We start from the raw sequence: 17,911 nt of genomic DNA on the forward strand, positions 1-17,911 counted from the left end.
GTTGCTGCAGATGTAAATGTATTTCATCCTAATAAAGCTGGGTGTTGCACAGGGACACATCTGACTTTGACAGATGTGCTCTGCTTTAATGATCGTTATCCAGGCACGACTGTGTTGCAGCTGCAGCAGCTTTCAGCAGCAGCTTTCACCAGCATCGTATCGGACGACCTCAACTCGAGTGACCTGGATGTGAAACAGGAATAAAGGCCGTGTCTCGCTTTATTTTTGACAGACCGTGACAACCCTGCGATATAAACAGGGGATGGGTGCTGCATCAGCGGACGGCTAGCTTACTTCATCAACCGGCAATTTCACCCATATCTTTTTTTGCTGTAATAACACATGCATCGTAGAAAATGAACGGACTTGGCGGTGCATTTTTGGCCGGTTGAATTGGTTGTCTTGCATTGTGCAGAATGGAAAACAGGTGCCAAGAGAAGCAGGAGACAATGTTGTTATTAGCCAGTTAGCTAACGTTAGCGCAGCTAGCTGTTAGTTAACGTTAACTGCATCAAATTAGTGGGCTGAGTTAGCCGAGCTAACTCAGCCCACTAATTTAAACAGGCACGCACAAATACTCTGGATTGTTTGCTGCCTAACGTTGGCTACTTGGATAGATTTACTTAGTGACAGGTTTTTCCAGTGACATACTAATTTGCTTTCAGCGTTTACCCATTCTCTGCTCTGTACCAAGCTAACTAGCTAACCAGCTGTGTCTGCTGTGGTGTCACTGCAATCTGTTGGCTGCCCAAGTCATATTGCAAATACAAGCTTTACTATTGTTTAACTGTCAAGCGGAGGACAGCCATGGCTCACGAAGCGTTTCCTCTGCATTTTCTGGTCTGGAACAATCAGTATCTGGAGCTTGATCGAGAGCTGCAGAAGAAGGAGGTAAGTTATTTTGCAGCTGGTGGTTGGTAGTAACAGATGCGTTTGTTATGTCGCACTGCATTGCGCTGATACTGCTTGTATGTTTGCTTCCGCAGCAGGATGTGGAGCGCCTGGATCCGAGGGGGCGCACCCCGCTGGAGCTGGCTGTGTGTTTGGGCCACCTGGAGTCAACCCGGGTGCTGCTCAGACACTCAGGAGACCCGACACACTGCAACGGACAGGGCTGGACCAGTGAGTGCTCTGCTGTGGCTCTCAGTTTCATGCCCCGAGGTTGCAGCCATGGTCGTTAAATGTGGATGTATGTTTCAGTTTTGCAGGAGGCGGTGAGCACCGGGGACCCTGAGCTGGTTCAGCTGGTGCTTCAGTACAGAGACTTCAAGCGTGCCACAGAGAGACTGGCAGGGATCCCAGAGCTGCTCAGCAAACTAAGACAGGTGAAACAGACCCTCAGTCTGATGAAAAGTTCTGACACCTTACCTGTTGCACAGAGCAACAAAACCAAACCCCCAGCCAACCCTCAAAGCTTTAGCTTTTTGTCTTAAGTAAACAAAAAAGTTTCCTCTCTCCTTCCAGGCACGGGACTTTTATGTGGAGATGAAGTGGGAGTTCACCAGTTGGGGTGAGTGTGTTTCATTAATGTGTTTTCACAGAGGTCAGTTTCAGCACCACAGCGGTTGGACAGCTCCGCCAGTAGCAGCTGTTGCTCAACGGCACTTTGACAGATGTACAATATATGACTGTTTACTCCAGTCAGTTTGAAGAAAACTGGACAGGTGGATTTCAAAATGTAACCCATTACAAAGGTGATGAGGTTACCTGTGTTTGGGTTACTTTTCCTTCTCTAATCTCCAGAGGATGCTCTTTTAAACAGTTAATTAGATGTTGTAGCTTAAAATCTTAGTATTTACAGTGAAGATTATAACACGTATTTCCTCAATGTGTTAAGGCCTCTTAATGCGTATTCTTTAATATAGCTAATGACTTGGAGCAAGAAATTTGTAAGCCACTGTTGCAAGACTAATGTCTACAATTTCATTTCTTGGTTACATTTTGCTCACTTATCAGTTTTATATCATTAAGAATTGAAAACTTTATTTATTTTAGATAACAGGCATCGTGTTTTCTAATTTGTAATAATTAATTGTATGATCAGTGAATTAACTGATAATGAAATCACTCATTAGGTGCATTTGTAATGTAACAATCTAGATTAAAATATTCCAGGAATCTTTTACAGTGTCCATTCCCTGTTTGTTTCCCTCCTTCTCTTTGTCTCCTGTTTCTAAAATGCCTCGTCCCTCCTTTAACTCTCCTCTCAGTGCCCCTGGTGTCAAAGGTGTGTCCCAGTGACGTCTACCGGGTGTGGAAGAGCGGCTCATGCCTCCGTGTGGACACCACCCTCCTGGGCTTTGAACACATGACATGGCTTAAAGGACGACGCAGCTATATCTTCAAGGGTGGAGGTGTGTACGATTTGCTCCAAGCATCACATACTTGTAAATAACTGAGCAGCTGAGGTGGATGGATGGATGGATGGACGGACGGACGGATGACTTTGTGGTGAAAACTTGACTTGGGTCCACCGTGAGAGACTCTGCAAGAGGTTTAAATGTGTCTTTTCCAGTGTCATGATGAGGCCTTTGAAAGACGTCATGCTTTGAATCGTTCTCAATAACAACATTTTCTGTGCCTCTTAGATGATGGGGCGGTGGTGATGGAGGTGGACCATGAGAAGCAGGTGGTGTACACAGAACCGCTCGTGTTGTCCCCTCGTGACGCGCCCTCCCTCCTGGCAGCCATGCAGCCGTCGCAGGAGAACACAGCACAGAGACTGACGTCGCCCATTGTCTCCACGCATCTCAACACACGCAACATTGCCTTTGAACGGTAACAAGCAGTCACGGTGTACAGATATGCGTTTTGATCAAGGTCACGCTTGATTTGCTTGTGTTTGCAAGCCATTTGCAGATATCTGCCTCACTTTGTTTTATTGTGCTGCAAACTCATCATGAAAGTATTTCATTAGTTTGGGTTCAAAGAGTTTTTTACTGTTTTGTGTCAGGCTTTTCCACACTGAGCCCTTACTTTATCTCTTTGCTTGCTTAGGAACAAGTCGGGAATCTGGGGCTGGCGTTCAGAGAAGAGCGAGATGGTCAGTGGGTACGAAGCCAAGGTAAGTTCAGATGGTTTTTCAGAAGTAGCAAATCTGGCTGAAACATGTGGTCACATTTTCTGAATGCTAATGCTGAAATTAGGCAATTCAGCATAATTTATCCTTACAAAGATTAATGTCGGATTAAATAACGATGTTGTAGCAAATGCTGTTTGATCCCATTATCTGCTGCTAAGAATAAAAAAGCCTAATAGATTTGAATACGCTTTAATAAAACGGCATCCTTGAACATCCACATTTGTTTATTCTGGATTGTTCTTTTTGAGATTGATGATTGTTTTTACAAGGGAAATCCAGACAAGAACAGAGTGTGGGAAATTACTGACAGAGCATAATCACAATATGCTCAACACTCACAATCCTAATCCTTACAGTAAACAAAGGTTTTACCTCCTGTTGTTTGCACTAAATAAACATTCCTGATGGAGCTTTGCTGATGAAGTGTAAAAAAAAGTGTCTTTTCTCTTTCTTTGTCTGTCAATGTTTCCAGGTTTACAGTGCTACCAATGTGGAGCTGGTGACTCGGTCAAGGACAGAACATCTATCAGACCAGGACAAGTCAAGAAGCAAAGGTGAAGTCACAAACACATGTGTGGTGGTGGGAAAGCAATGTGTGTAGATTTTCACCTGAAAACCATTGTTCTTAGACCAGAAATGAACTACAAAGAAATATGATCAAATCAGAACACAACAATTTCAATAAGTATATCAGTTAGAGTGAAAATGGAACAAATTTGAGTTTGTTGATGATCTCGACTCTTTGTTTACACTCAGGCTCAAAGACTCCTCTGCAGTCCTTCTTGGGGATTGCTGAACAGCATACAGCTCACAATGGGGTAAGAATCTCCACAGTAACTATGCATCACTTCCACAACCCCCCTCCCACCCTCACCCCAAACCACAATGCTGCCTCCTTTGATTAATGGCATCACATCTGACGGTCTCTCTGTATTTCTGTCAGAGCAATGTGTCCCAGTGTGCCAGTCCTCACAACCCCACAGCCATCACAGCTGACGAGTACTTCAACCCAGAGTTCAACCTGAATGGCCGAGACATCGGACGTCCCGTCGAGCTTACAAGCAAAGTCCAGAGGTATGGTGAAGCAATCACAGCATACACACCCAGCATGGATATATGTGTCACCAAAATGACCAGAACGTTACATTCTCCCTGCCTCCTCTCCAGGTTTAAAGCGACCCTGTGGCTGAGTGAGACTCATCCTCTGTCCCTGGCCGAGCAGGTGACGCCCATCATCGACCTCATGGCCATCTCCAATGCCCACTTTGCCAAGCTGCGTGACTTCATAACCCTACGCCTGCCGCCAGGCTTCCCTGTCAAGATAGGTGGGTCATTTCCTGTGTGTAGCTAGGTGGAGGTCTTAAGGTTATTTAACCATCAAAAAACTGGTTCCAGACCAGCTCCAGATCTGTTGAATTGCAGCCATTACATTATTAAGGTTTTACCTCCTCTTTTTCAAGCCATTCCCTTAGAAGAGACATGTTTACTGTGCTGGTCATTATGACATTGTCTGAATTCAACTCGCTGCTTGTCTTCCAGAGATTCCCCTGTTTCACGTGTTGAACGCCAGAGTGACGTTCAGTAACCTGTGCGGCTGCGACGAGCCGGTCAGCTCTGTGACGGTTCACAAGCCCGAGAGCTCCGAAGAAGCTGGTAACTATAGACTCACACAAACGCTGACATAGACACAGTTCAAAGAGCATGAAGTATGGCTAATTGCTTATTAGCTATCTGCTACTCTTTCTGGCGTCCGGCATTCTACATCACCTGCTCAGCCAGCGTAGTTGTTGCCAAACAGAACACTGGCTTAAAAGGGACACGCACCTTTATCTTCCAGCCACAGTAACGCTGTAACCCGTCTTCACCCAGGTCAGTCTCTCCATCCCTTCCACTGTGAGGTGGACCCCTCGGTGTTTGAGCCCCCTCCAGACTACACCACTCTCGGTCCGGGACGCAGCGAGCCAATGAGGGACGAGGATGACAACCTGCTACAGTTCGCCATCCAACAAAGCCTGCTGGACGCCGGCACAGAGAGTGACCAGGTCAGAGCGAGGCCTGTTACCAGTCTAAGTCTAAGGGTTCATAATTAATCTTAGAGATGTAGGAATGTTTTCCTCCCTCTTTTATTTTTCATCTTTCACTCTTTCTTTCTGGCAGTGACCCAGGTCACAGTTACACTTCAGAACAAAATGACATACTTTACTCCTCCCTGATGGAAGAGTCAGTTTTATTTCTCCACATTTGTAAAAATTTGTGCCACATCGAATCATTTAAAAGCTAATGGTAGTTTTTTCTTATGGCAACAAAGTGTCCCCACAGGGCTCCCTTACGTGAAAAGGCAGTTGAAATACGTACGTCTGGTTTATAGGTGACCATCTGGGAGGCCCTAACCAACAGCCGCCCGGTGCCCCAGTCTCCACTGTATGAGGAAGACTCTCAGCTGGAGAGGTGAGCCGACCTTCAGACTTTACTTGTCTTGTTTCCTTTGCAGGCAGGTTCACTCCGCGCAAACTAGAGAGAGGACCCTAGGTGAACTCTACTGCTGATAGAGTATCTCAGTTATTCTTTTAGGCCTTGAGTAACATCGTCTCCATCAATTCATTATATCTGTTGATAGATAGGAATTCTTTTTTATGTCATTTATTTTAGATATTTGTACTGTTACTGTAAAACCATCATGAGGTTTTATGTCTATTCATAATTCCATCTTAATCAGAGAAACCTCTGGCTTGTGAAGTAATTAATTAAACATTTCTAGATAGAGTTCAGTAATTAGCTCTTTCTTCCGGCCTTCTCTGGGGAACAGCGACTCCCAGTCATCCTGTAATGAAGCCCAGCAGTGAAACAGTCCTGTTAGGATACCCTTCTTTGTTTAAGAAGACTTCACTTTAAGTCTTAAGATCCCTTATTTCCTTCTTTCCTCAGGGCGATCCAGGAGTCCCTGTCCATCTCACTGGCCAGCAGAGAGGGCGAAGACACAGCCGACCCCAGCCAGCCCTCCTCTATCTCCCCGTTGGACCCCACCGCCAATTCCCCGCTCTCCTACAGCACGGTGACCGACCCGCGGTTGTCGGGACACTTTGGTGTGGCGTCGAGCTTTGACGAGCAGCTGCGCATCGCCATGGAGCTGTCATGTAGGGAGCAGGAGGAGCTGGACAGGTGAAGCCGGAGGAATGCAAAGACAGTTATGAGTAGTCTGATGTGTTACTGTGTATTACCTGAGACAAAATCTTCATGTTGGAAACAACTCGACCTAATGGGTACTTGCTCAACAACATATGCAGATTGTCAATTTATAGATGCAGTACAGCCAAAGAGAACTCACAAGGAAAGCAGTGAGAAGATGTTCATCCACTTATCTTTATCCAGCTTGTCAGTCTGTCACAGGGCTAATCTGTATGTAGATAGACAGTCATTCACCCTCATATTCTCACATGTGACCAATTTGTAGTTGCCGGGTTACCCGACCTGCATGTCTTTAGACTGTGGAAGAGAATCATAGCACACAGAGGACACCTACACCCAAAGCTGTGCAAAATTAGAGAAAGAACTGGGTTGAAGAATACATTGTGTGAGCTACCCAGCTGTTCTCCAAATTCTCCCTCTGTTGCTCCTCTTTTGATTTTATTTATTTCATTTTTTTCTGGGCTGCACGCATAGTGCTGCAGTCTTGCCAAATTTTGCCTCAGCTGGGAAACAAACGACATTTGCGACACAGTCGGGTGTCAACATCTCCCAACATCCAAATGCATGGAAAGAATCTCTTAAAGTTATCTCTCCATGCTGTTAGGTATACACATTAATAGAGACATTGTACAATAAAGATGAGGTCGCAACTAGAGCTGCAATGATTAGGCAAATAATCAGTTACTCAGTTGAAAGAAAAATGAATCTGCAACTAGCATAAACCAAACATTTGCTGGTTCCATCATCTCAGACGGTTAATCAGTTAACCAAGAGAAAAAGTGGCATAGTAATCAGTTATAAGATTCATTGAAAGGACTAGATGTTACAATCCCTTCTGGAAACTTGAAATATAAAATTGAAAAACAAGGTACTTTTGAATTTCAAGGACAACGATGCCCCTTGCCGCTTTAATCTGTGTCAAGGTTTGCATGCTGGGAAACTCAGATAACAGTATTTACAGGGTAATCTACTTCCTTTTCCTGGAAAAAAAAAATACCTGCAGGAACGCAGTACTCTTTAGCAAGTCAGTTCTTATGTGTCTGTTTATGCCATTGTAACAAAGAGACCTTCTCCAAACCCCATTAACACTACCATGCAATTATTTGATCTATATACTAAAGTCTAAATGAACTAAATGAAACTCTGTGGTGTGTTGTGGTGAGGAACAGGAATCCATTCCTGGAAAGTAAGATGTTTAGTTTCTTCACTGCTTTGACTGACAAGCTTCATTTCTTGTTTTTGTCATAGGAAGCAGAAGGAGGAAGAAGAGGAGCTGGAGCGGATCCTACAGCTGTCACTCACCGAGAAGTAATGTCACAATAGCAGCAATGGAGGCGGGTCTTCATTGGGGAACAATCCTCTTAAATTATTCTGTTTTATTTTTATTTTTATTTTTTTAAATCCTGAGATATTAAGTTATTGCAGATATTTTATTTGTCTTTCTCACATGAAGGCTGCTACAGGAGAGCATAAAGGACCAGAATATAAGAAATGAGTTTGAGTGACACATGTGGGAGGTATTAAATAAGAAGAGGTACTCTGACACACACTACATGAAGGAGGAGACAAAAGGGAGAGTCTTTGTTTTTCTTTTTTTATTGACTATTTTTCACAGACTTGCTGTCTTTATTGAGTGATAAATGATCCTTAAACTTTAAACCTATAACATGATCCATGATGATGAAAAATATGAAAATACAATTTTAATGGAATAACTTATAAAAACTATGATTATAACATTTGAAACATTTATGTTGGCTTACTCCTATGTGTGGAAAATAAAGAATAATGATAAACCTTGATTATGGTTGCATCTTCTTCTTCATGCGAGTCTGTCATGTGATATTTTTACAGTTATGTCATTCTTTCACATCAAAAATGGACAATCGTGATCTGTATAATAATTGGTTCACGCAACGTTTGTGTTCTGTTCATTTTTAACACTTGAAACACAGATATTGAGTAAAAACAGAAGGGCTTGATAAGCTTTCAAGCTGTGAGACATAAAACATGGATATCACATGTAGTTGAAACTAAAGCTGCAACGTTCAGTCATTGATTGGCAGCTGTTTTGGTGATCGATCCGACATTTTGAGTCACTTTTCAATCAAAAATAATAAACGTTTGCTGGTCCAAGCTTCTCAAATGTGACGATCTGACTAAAAGGTGAATTGAGAAAATAACTATTATATGCAGCCCGAGCTGAAATCATATTCTAACCTGTTTGAATCAGGTTCACGAAGTCGTCGGTATCACAAAGCTCTTGTCATTTAGATGTCTTGGTACTCGATTTAACAGTGATGCTCACCCTAATAGAGTGATTTGTAAACAATCAAAAGGGAGACAAATTGATGAGTAAAAATAAGCTTGTCACCCATGGTAGCATCATTGCTTTAGGGATGGCAGAGGTGGTCTGTCTGTCCACCAGTTTAGTCCAGACTGAAATATCCAAACATCTAGAGGGATGAATTTTCATGAAATTTGCTACAGATATTCACGGGCTCTAGAGGATAAATTCTATTGGCTTTGGAGTTCCTCTGACTTTTCCTCAACATCTACTAAACACAGTTGGCACAAAAATATTCAGCACACATTCATTGATCACAGATGATTTTTTGAAATGGTTTTGGTGATCCCCTCACGTTTCCTCTAATACCACGAGAGAGTTTAAAAAAAATTTTTTTATTGACACATCTCAATAACTTTTAACTGTACTGCTGAGACATTTGTAACTAAGTTGGTGAACGTCACAAAGTCAGCATTAGTTTGTTAACATGCTCAAATCACTGCTGTGCCTGAGTACAGCCTCACAGGCCTGCTGGCGTGCCTGCAGACTCTTAGTGAATATTCAACTTGGTCTTGTAGTGTCGTTGTTTCATATTGAACATGTAGCTTCATTCAACTTCCAAACATACAGAGAGAGAGAGAGAGAGAAGAGATTTGAGGTCTATATGGTTGAAATTCATTGCTGAATCTATTTATCATTGCTTTATCTATTTTCTTACAAGCTTCCTTTTAATTTGTCCCTCATACGCACCAAAAAGTGGCAGAATTATGTTTAATCCACTGGGAAGCTTGCGATCTAGCAGCTGAGGATCAAAGTTATACATTAAATGAGCAGTCTTGTGAGGTTCTTACTGAGCAACCATAGTTCATGAGTCACACTGCTTCACTCTTTGTCCACTGCGCTGTGCAGGAGAGGGCTTTTTCAGTGGGTTGATTCTCATACATTTCGTCCTCGCCACTTGCAGTCTGGATGCTTTCCCTCCGTAATCTTAAAACTTGGCGAAGCTCACTGTCCAGCTGATCTAGTTTAGAGAAAGAAGCATGTCATTAAATTAGACTGACTTATTTCTCTCATACATACACCTTAATTTGCACCTAAAGCAGCTCTAATAAGTAGCCTACTAATGTAAGAACAAATATTCCCTGTCATTCTCACCTAGTTTTAGTTTGTGTTCATCAGGCCTGTGGTCATCAGGAACCACGTATTCACCCTCTGCTGGCTTGGTTGGAGGGGGCAGAGACTCCTCTTTGGTCTGCGACCGCAGCATAGGTGCCACTTGTGCCTTGGGTACTGTTTTTAGTGCAGGTGAAGTGATGCTGATGTTCTTTGGAGCCGGTGACAGCTCTGCTGAACGCACGTATAAACACTGTTAGGAGCTGTATACTTGTACCTGTGCCGGACTATTTCTAAAAGCACTATTCTCCTCACCGATCCGAGTGTCGTAGGGCTGAGATGCCATATAGGGTTGAAGACGGTACTCTGTCTTTTCAAGGAAGTATTTAAGTACATCATTCAGGGTGGACACTGTCAACTGCAGAGAGGAGAACAAAGGAAGAAAAGCAAAAAGAGAGGCCAGTTTTAGGATCCAATAGTTCCATTGCTAGATTTAGATTTTTGTATGTTCAAGTTTCCTGTACTGTGGTCATTGAGCAGTGCTCAGTATATTATACATTATATATATATGTATATATATATATATTTGTCTGACTTTGTCTGACTATTACAGTGGTGGAGAACAATCCTAAAGGGGCAATGCAAATGCACATTCTTGTCTTGGTTTAGGTGGCAGGATAGACCTGTCTCTTAATGAGCACATATGAATGTATTTTGCAATTACCAGCCATAATGAAGAGAAAAGGTATTCAGTTTCCCATCTTGAGGCACTAATGCACCTTTAACACCCTGCAGGATGGTAGATCTGAGTGTAATAACTTCATGAAATCAAGAAGGAGCCTGATCCAGACAAAAATCTTTGCTATTCCAGTTTCAGATTTCAGAAATGGTGGAACAAGCATGCAGTGCAGGTTAGCAGCTAACCTCAAAAATCTGATAATAAGATTTTCTTTCAGTGAATGCCACATTGAATTCATGTCCTCATAAGTTAATAGTTGTGGTAGGAGCTGTGGGACTTACTGCTGTTTCCAGTTCAATGACAAACCCTGAGTTTGAAGAGGACACTCTGTAGTTCTTCATGACATGCCCTCTGAAACACAAAGAAGAGGAGGATTATTTGCTTAGTCCTGACTGGGCCTCTGATAATTGCAATGAGCAAAACCAGAATAACCACCACATCCATATGTTGATCCCCTTTTCAACTGTCTCATGTTTACTGATTGCCAGGATAATTCAATACTGAGATGCAAATGATCCATGTGCTACTGAGGGACTTTGTTAATGAGACACTGTTATATTTGAGTTTAAAAAATGTGTCATTTAGATTCTTGGTTACAATCCCATGTTCATAGTCCCATGTATACAAGGTTCAAATGAACTCCTATGCCCCATCTGCTCCTGTACATGTATGTGTTTGATGGCTCACAAGAGCAAAATATACACATATATGAAGAAAATCTATAAAAACTAAAGATTAATATTTGTTGAAAAGAGTAAGCTTAATACCACCCCCTGCATTAGTCTGTAATCAGTGGTACATTAAAGATACCTGGAGGTCTGTTGTCTGAGGGTCAGGGCGTAGTTGTTGGCCATGGTGGATGGGCGAAGGATGATGCTTCCATATTCCGGGTTCGCGCACAACATCCTCTCAGCCTCTTCCCGAGACACATCGAGGAAACACCTGCAGCGATACAGGAAAAAAATAAACACTTCCTCATTGGCAGTGGTGGTAATAAAGGTGCAGGTATGTCACTTCAGAGGGCAAAGGGCAGGACAACATGTTCATCAGTTTAGGTGAACACAAAGGTTTTAACTGTCAGTGACCTCAAAAACCCCTGTCTATAATGTCTGAAACTATTCAGTTGTATTTTTCATGTTCTGTTTTGTGTTAAACACAGAAAGCCTCCAAGCGAAGACCTCCAGACTATTTCTGTGATTGTCAGAGGAAACATTTTCTGGAGATTCTCTAACTTACGAAGGCATGTCAAGGATGCTGTTGTCTGGCTTGTCTTTGGCTGGTACAGGGGAGGGGCATGGTGAGGCCGGGCGCAGGAAAGCTGGTCGAGGCGGGAGAGGTGGACGCAACACGGGGGGGTTTCTTCTTCTCTCCTGATCCAGAGCCTCCTTCAGCAGCAACATCTGGCCAGGCAGCAGCTGCAGCTTACTGGGAATCTGCTTCTACAAGGAAACATTGTAGTTCACTCATTGTTATTAATAACACTATCAATTACTATCAACTATCAGTCTGTTACTGTTCAGCATTTATAAAAATCCAATACAATCAAGGAAAAAACAGACTCCACACAATTAAAACAGATGCCTGACAACATTTTTTTTTTCACACATGCTATAAAAATATTATATGGGAGCTTGTTATCAGTTTGCAGATATTCTTCCTCTGTTGCTTATAATCTTGTTTGTCATTACTGCTCTCAGTCTTCAGAGACGTTTGTCCCCAGAAGTACCTTGAGCCAAAATGCTGCCTAATTATTAACCAGGAAATTTCCTGTTATTTGTTGTGCTTGGCTTTGTTCATCAAAAAGGTAAAGAATTACATGGCCAAGAATTATTTTCAAAAGGCACCAAAAATCCTCTGAGCAGATTTGAGCTCAGTTGTTGAGGCTTTGTTATTACTTTTATTTTATTTTATTTCATTTTGGGTTTTTCTTTACAAGAACCCAGCAATATTCTGTACTGTTGGTAGCATCTCTCTCTCTCTCTCTGTGTATATGAGCGTGTTTGCTTACTTTGACCACAGTCAGGATGTAACCCCTCCACTCTTCACCCGTGTCAGGATTGTCCATCTGTACAGTCACCCAAACAACAGACACAGACACAAAGACCAATATTAAAACTATTTAACAATTAAATATACTGTATATGTAACACTGTGGTTAGGGTCAATTTGATTTCACTTGGCTCTAATAAATGTATAACCTGTATACATTGCGATACTTAATGATACTAAATTGGATGCGCAACATTTTTTGATAACTTGTTCTTGAACACCATGGACCTGAGGCTGAAACCATGTCTTTGAGTAGAGGCAAAATAAACATGTCAGGTTTCATAGCACCACACCTTCAGCTGCACCTCCTCGCTGAGCAGGGTGAGAGTGAAGATGGTTGGCGTCTTCCTCTGATACGGAGAATTTAACTCCATGGACTTGAGCTGCTCCAGGTCCAGCTTCTCAGTGTACTGACAAAGTAAGCAAACCATGTATGTGTGAGAATCATCACTGGGTGTCCACACATTCATCATTTGATCTGAAGTAAGGACTGTATCTCTTTTACCCACACTGCTTCCTTATAGCCACTTAACAGTGTTGCCTCTGCTTGTACATCTGTTCTTTGGAAAACACATGCTACCCTCACTGTTTAATCATACACACATTTTCAGAATCTGTAAATAAAGATCCCACTCTTCCTTGCAAGCGACTGGCAAAATGAAATGATTTTCTTACTGTATCCTGTGTGTCATCCGTGTAGAGGAACAGCGTGGCTCCGCGGAGCTCTCCATAGTAACTCTTGAAATCCTAAAGATCATGAATGTCATTTTGAATTGCAGTTCTTGACACACCATTCACTTTGACACAGTAGTGGAACAAAGTAACTAAGTCCATTTACTTGTGAATGTACACACATGCTACTTTATGGTTCAACTTTACTATATCTTAATATTTAAATTATCTGAGAGCTGTAGTGACTAGCTATTTGCAGATTAAGATTTTACATAAAAGACGTGATTGTCTAATAAATTGTGATACATTGTCCTGGATAAAAGACCCACCAGTATAGTTAAAATCATCTCCTCATGTGTTAATGTATCAATTATAATCCAAAAATAGGATAACTTTTCACTGACATTGACCATTCTGTATAATGAGCTATTTTATTTTTGATACTGATGTACATGTACTAATTATACTCTTGTATTTTTATTTCAGTAACATTTGGCATGCGGAACATTTACTTTTAATGGAGTATTTTCATTGTGTAATTTACTTAAGTAAAATATCAGAATACTTCATAAAACCCTTACCAATCATATTCTTATCATACTCATCAAATTTCACACCATTTATCACTTGTTTAATCCCCCTGATTTTTTTCCCTGATATTTCTACTCCCTTTCCACTTCTGAAACTTTCCCATCTTTGTTCTCACCTTGTCTTCGGTGTGTTTCTTCAGCAGGTGTCCAGAGTAGTAGAGAGGCAGAGCTGTGATTGTCGCCCTCCTCTTGTGAACAACTCTGGGGTTCACAGACATCGTCCAGCGCTCTGTCTAAAGTCTTCTGGCTTGGTTTGGTTCAGTTTTCAGTTCACTTCTGTTTGTCCGGCAGTGTGGTCTTTAGCACTGAATAAACAATTCAGCTGAGCTGATTCTCAAGAAGGTTTTTTTCCTTGTTGTTTCCTTGTGCAGCTCTCAAAGCAGTGAGGAATTCACCTTGAGTCTTTTGTATACCTGATATGATTATTGTAATCTCTAAACCTACACTGATAAACTTTCCTCTCCCTCTTCCTCCAGTCTTAGTGCTGTTTTGAGTCTGAAATGAGGAAACGCTGCAGTGATTTATAAAGACGGAAGTAGTTCAGTGCAAAATCTCCCAAATAAAAATCCACTTTTGTACTTTGAACCTGGCCATAATTCAAGACAGCGTTACACCACATTCTGAGAAGCAATGAAGCATGCAGGCATGTGTTTGCACGTGCACGCACACACACACACACACACACACACAAATGCAAACTTGCATTTAACACAGGGTGTGAGTAGATATGGTTTTCACGGTTTGATGGTTTAATTCAGTAGATAGGAGATTGCTCACGTGTGAATTAACCTAGATTAAACCCTTTCTAAGTCAACATTCAGTCACAGTTTATACTTTGTAATGGGTTCATTATAGATTATTAGAGTATATATATATATATATATATATATATATATATATATATATACATGAGGAATGTGAATGACAGCACACAGATCATCAGTAGCCAATCCCCTCCTTGGCCCTTTGTGGGTCACCTATATATAGTGGTTATACTTAGTGTATTTATACCAAAACAAATGTACATTATTTTCACTTTTTTGACCGTACACTTGTGACCAACAGCTCAATCCTGTCAAGATGAATTAAATGCTGTTAATGGAAATTTATCATCAATGTAACTGAATATGTGTTTACAGGGTGTAACTCATGATCTATTGATTTAAGTCAGGGTTGATTAAATTAATCAATAAGCTTTGACTAGCTTTGACTGTCTGTCACATACCCTGTTCATACAACTACTGATGCAAAACTACTAATTTAATCATGCAGTAAAAATTTAAATGATTTTACTTGAATGAGTAAAAGTCTGTTTTTTATTATCATTATTATTGAAATAATAATAAAGCCATAATAATTGCCTTGGTAGTGCCAGTGGTAGCACATGCCAACAAAAGGCTCATTCCTGTACTAATAATAATCATCATAAGAGTAATAACAGATGTCGTGGTGTATAGTTTGTTAGTTGCAACACCAGGAGCACAAGCCATAATACTATAATTGGTCTATAAACAGTTGCACAAAGCATACAGTAGTCAATATTGGCAAAAGTTAGTAATTGTAATAATAGCAGCAGCAGAAAACATTTCACCTCATCTCACCTGTGACACATGTGAACAGAAATCACCCTCTGGGGCCTGCTCACACTTTCTGCAGACATCACCTGGGCAGCGATATTTTTTGAACCAATCACGGATGCTGGGTGATCGACCCTCTGGACACATATTATCATCATCATCATCATCGTGTTCATCATCATCATCATCATCATCACCATCATCACTTCAGCCCTTCAAGTAGGTGAGACAGCAGTCTAGACAGTGGCTGCACATTGTTACTGTTGTCCTCTGTGACAACAAGGCAGTGAAACTAAACTAAAGACCCGCAGAGGCAGAGCTGTGCCTCCTCACTGCTGCTTCTGTGCCAAATATTTAACTCATAATTCCTTTGTCAGAGTATTTTTTATTTGGGATTATCTGATTTATTCAATTTAGGAAATGAAACACAAAAAATCAAATAAGAATAAGTGTTAAACATTAAGCATCTATCTTTCACTTGTAATGTTTGGCATAATATATTTATAATGGAGGCAAACCAGTGAGAAGACATGTTAGTTTCTCAACTTTATTTCAACTGCATCCAAAGCTTTAACTGGTATTAACCAACATATCAGCCAGTTGTCATTATTTGACAAGAGTTACCAAAGAAAAGTGTGGTGAATGGTGAGTTTTAGCACATAACTTTTAAATACTGTATGTAGAAGCAAATTGTTAACGTGTCCTCTTTCTGTCCCTGTGGGTTGCAAAGTCCACCTGTTGGGAGGAGTGACTCAGCACATGAAACATTTGCTCAGTAATTAAAAATGATGCCAAAAGCCGGTCTGTCCACATTCCACACTGTGTTTACCTTTTAATGTTATTATCCTCATTGTCACCCTTAAAGGAATGTTCCACTTCATCCATCTTCTGTAGTCACTTAAAAATTCACTGGTCAATTTAAAATCTTTACATTATTTTAACTATGTGTGCGTATACATAGTTAAAGCAGTAAATCATTTTGTTTTTTCAAAAAAAAAAAATCTATCTTTATCTCTCTGCGGGAGGCTGCACTGCACAGCATGCAGCAGAGACCTGCATTATTGGATAGGAGAGAGTGGCTGAGAATGAGAACAAAAGCCACTGATTTAAACATTTTTCCATGGTAGTTTCAGATTTATTCACTCCTCAAGACACCGATAGACCTGGCTCATGTTATATCACTGAACACAGCCTTACGTCTCCGCTTGGGTCCCTGTTGGTTTCATTGTCTAAACCAGAAATAAGAGCTCCCTTTTGATTTGTCTGGCTTTAAACTTGTGTCACTGTCCTCCTGGCACCAATAGCTCGTCTCATAACGTCCACTGGAGAATTGGCTGCACACAACTAAAGCCTACAACACAAGTGATTATACTGGGATATTGAGTGGCCAGTTCACTTTGGTTGTTTGCAAAAGTGAATCAGAGTAAGTTTTCTTATCTTAATGAGTTGGAGCTTGAAAACATAAAAAGAAACACAGCTCTGTTTCTGGTATTTCTGCCAAACAAACTGAGTGAGTTTACAAAGAGATTTAGTGGTATAACTATTGATGCAGTCTTCCACTACTTCTAACAAAACTTAGAACACAGACCTGTGATTTCCTATAATATACACTAACACTGTGACCCTGACGCATAAACCCAGTTGTTTTTTCCATAGCAAACACTCTGACTTATAATAGCAAGAAAAGCACAGGTGTGTCTGTAAACAGTAAAAGCACTTAAACTCTGCCAGAGACGCTCCAACTGATTTCACTTAATATGATATGTTCGCACTTTATTTACTTATTTACTAATAATGATAATTTACCTATTGAATTTCTTAATTTCTTAATTGTCATTCTCTGTCTCAGTACTGTAATTCTACACCTGCTATACTTCTGTCTGCTCTGTATATTTTAGACTTATTTCAGGGCCGTTTCTCCTTGAGATCTTTTCCTTTTTTTCCCTGTCACTGTTTGAGAGTATAGAGTGTGTCTTGTGTTGTAAAGACTGTAAGGCTCTCTGAGGGGCTTTATAAATAAAATGCAATTAATTTGACATTTGGGATAGTTATATTCAGCCAAGGCTCATAATGTGAAAAGTTATTTGAATAAAAAATTTGGAAAACGGCACAAAATTGTATTCATTCCTAACAGTCTCAAGTAGTTGTAGATGTAGAGATGTGAGATGTGAGATTCATGTTTGTGTGTGTGTGCTCGTATGCAGATATCCACAGTAAAAACACCTGTTCTCTACATGCCTCCTGCAGACTGATGCCCACTGCTGGCCACAGATTTCTGTCTCAGCTGCGTTATTTGACCCTGCCGGTCCCTCTGGCAGCTCCCATCTTCTCCTTTAATCCCTCATCCTGGAGGGGAGGCCAGGGAGACGCACACTAAGGAGAAAAAACAGTCGCTGTTCTCCATCACAGGGCCCCTAATGATGCTCCACCTTAACCACTAACTGAGGAGAAAATGGCCACAGAGGTGCCACGGATGGGGGCTAATATGTTGGACTGATGACGCTCCATGAAGCCTCTGAAATTACAGCATATGTTTTGAGCCTAAATTATGTAAATAAAACATAAAGAATGAGTCATGTCATTTCAGTTTTATTTGAACGTACTTGAAAATTGTGC

At 41.1% G+C, this 17,911-nt stretch overlaps 2 protein-coding genes across 3 annotated transcripts; one reads left to right on the top strand and one right to left on the bottom strand.

The window, feature by feature from the left end:
- The first annotated feature begins 33 nt into the window (after positions 1–33).
- ankrd13d (ankyrin repeat domain 13 family, member D) lies at positions 34–8,070 on the top strand. Its single transcript, XM_023416795.2, has 16 exons — positions 34–891; positions 987–1,122; positions 1,201–1,325; positions 1,465–1,510; positions 2,211–2,354; positions 2,589–2,778; positions 2,998–3,064; positions 3,555–3,636; positions 3,839–3,900; positions 4,026–4,156; positions 4,250–4,407; positions 4,622–4,735; positions 4,952–5,124; positions 5,451–5,530; positions 6,008–6,241; positions 7,517–8,070. The coding sequence occupies exons 1-16, from the start codon at positions 808–810 to the stop codon at positions 7,578–7,580; spliced, it is 1,890 nt and encodes a 629-aa protein (XP_023272563.1). The 5' UTR covers positions 34–807; the 3' UTR covers positions 7,581–8,070.
- LOC111662811 (signal-transducing adaptor protein 1-like) lies at positions 7,849–14,220 on the bottom strand. 2 transcript variants are annotated; one of them, XM_023416798.2, is made up of 10 exons: positions 13,835–14,220; positions 13,132–13,203; positions 12,750–12,866; positions 12,416–12,472; positions 11,644–11,846; positions 11,218–11,349; positions 10,689–10,758; positions 9,984–10,086; positions 9,711–9,899; positions 7,849–9,576 (listed from the first exon to the last, which is right to left on the bottom strand). In XM_023416798.2, exons 1-10 carry the CDS (start codon positions 13,934–13,936, stop codon positions 9,428–9,430), a joined length of 1,194 nt encoding a protein of 397 aa, XP_023272566.2. In that variant the 5' UTR covers positions 13,937–14,220; the 3' UTR covers positions 7,849–9,427. The 2 variants fall into 2 exon arrangements, with proteins under 2 accessions (XP_023272566.2, XP_023272564.2); XM_023416796.2 differs by having other exon boundaries at positions 9,711–9,902.
- Positions 14,221–17,911: the final 3,691 nt, after the last annotated feature.

Source organism: Seriola lalandi, unplaced genomic scaffold, assembly GCF_002814215.2.
Source record: "Seriola lalandi dorsalis isolate HSWRI2012SDOR001 ecotype SW California unplaced genomic scaffold, Sedor1 jcf7180002054569, whole genome shotgun sequence".
Classification (NCBI taxonomy): domain Eukaryota; kingdom Metazoa; phylum Chordata; class Actinopteri; order Carangiformes; family Carangidae; genus Seriola; species Seriola lalandi.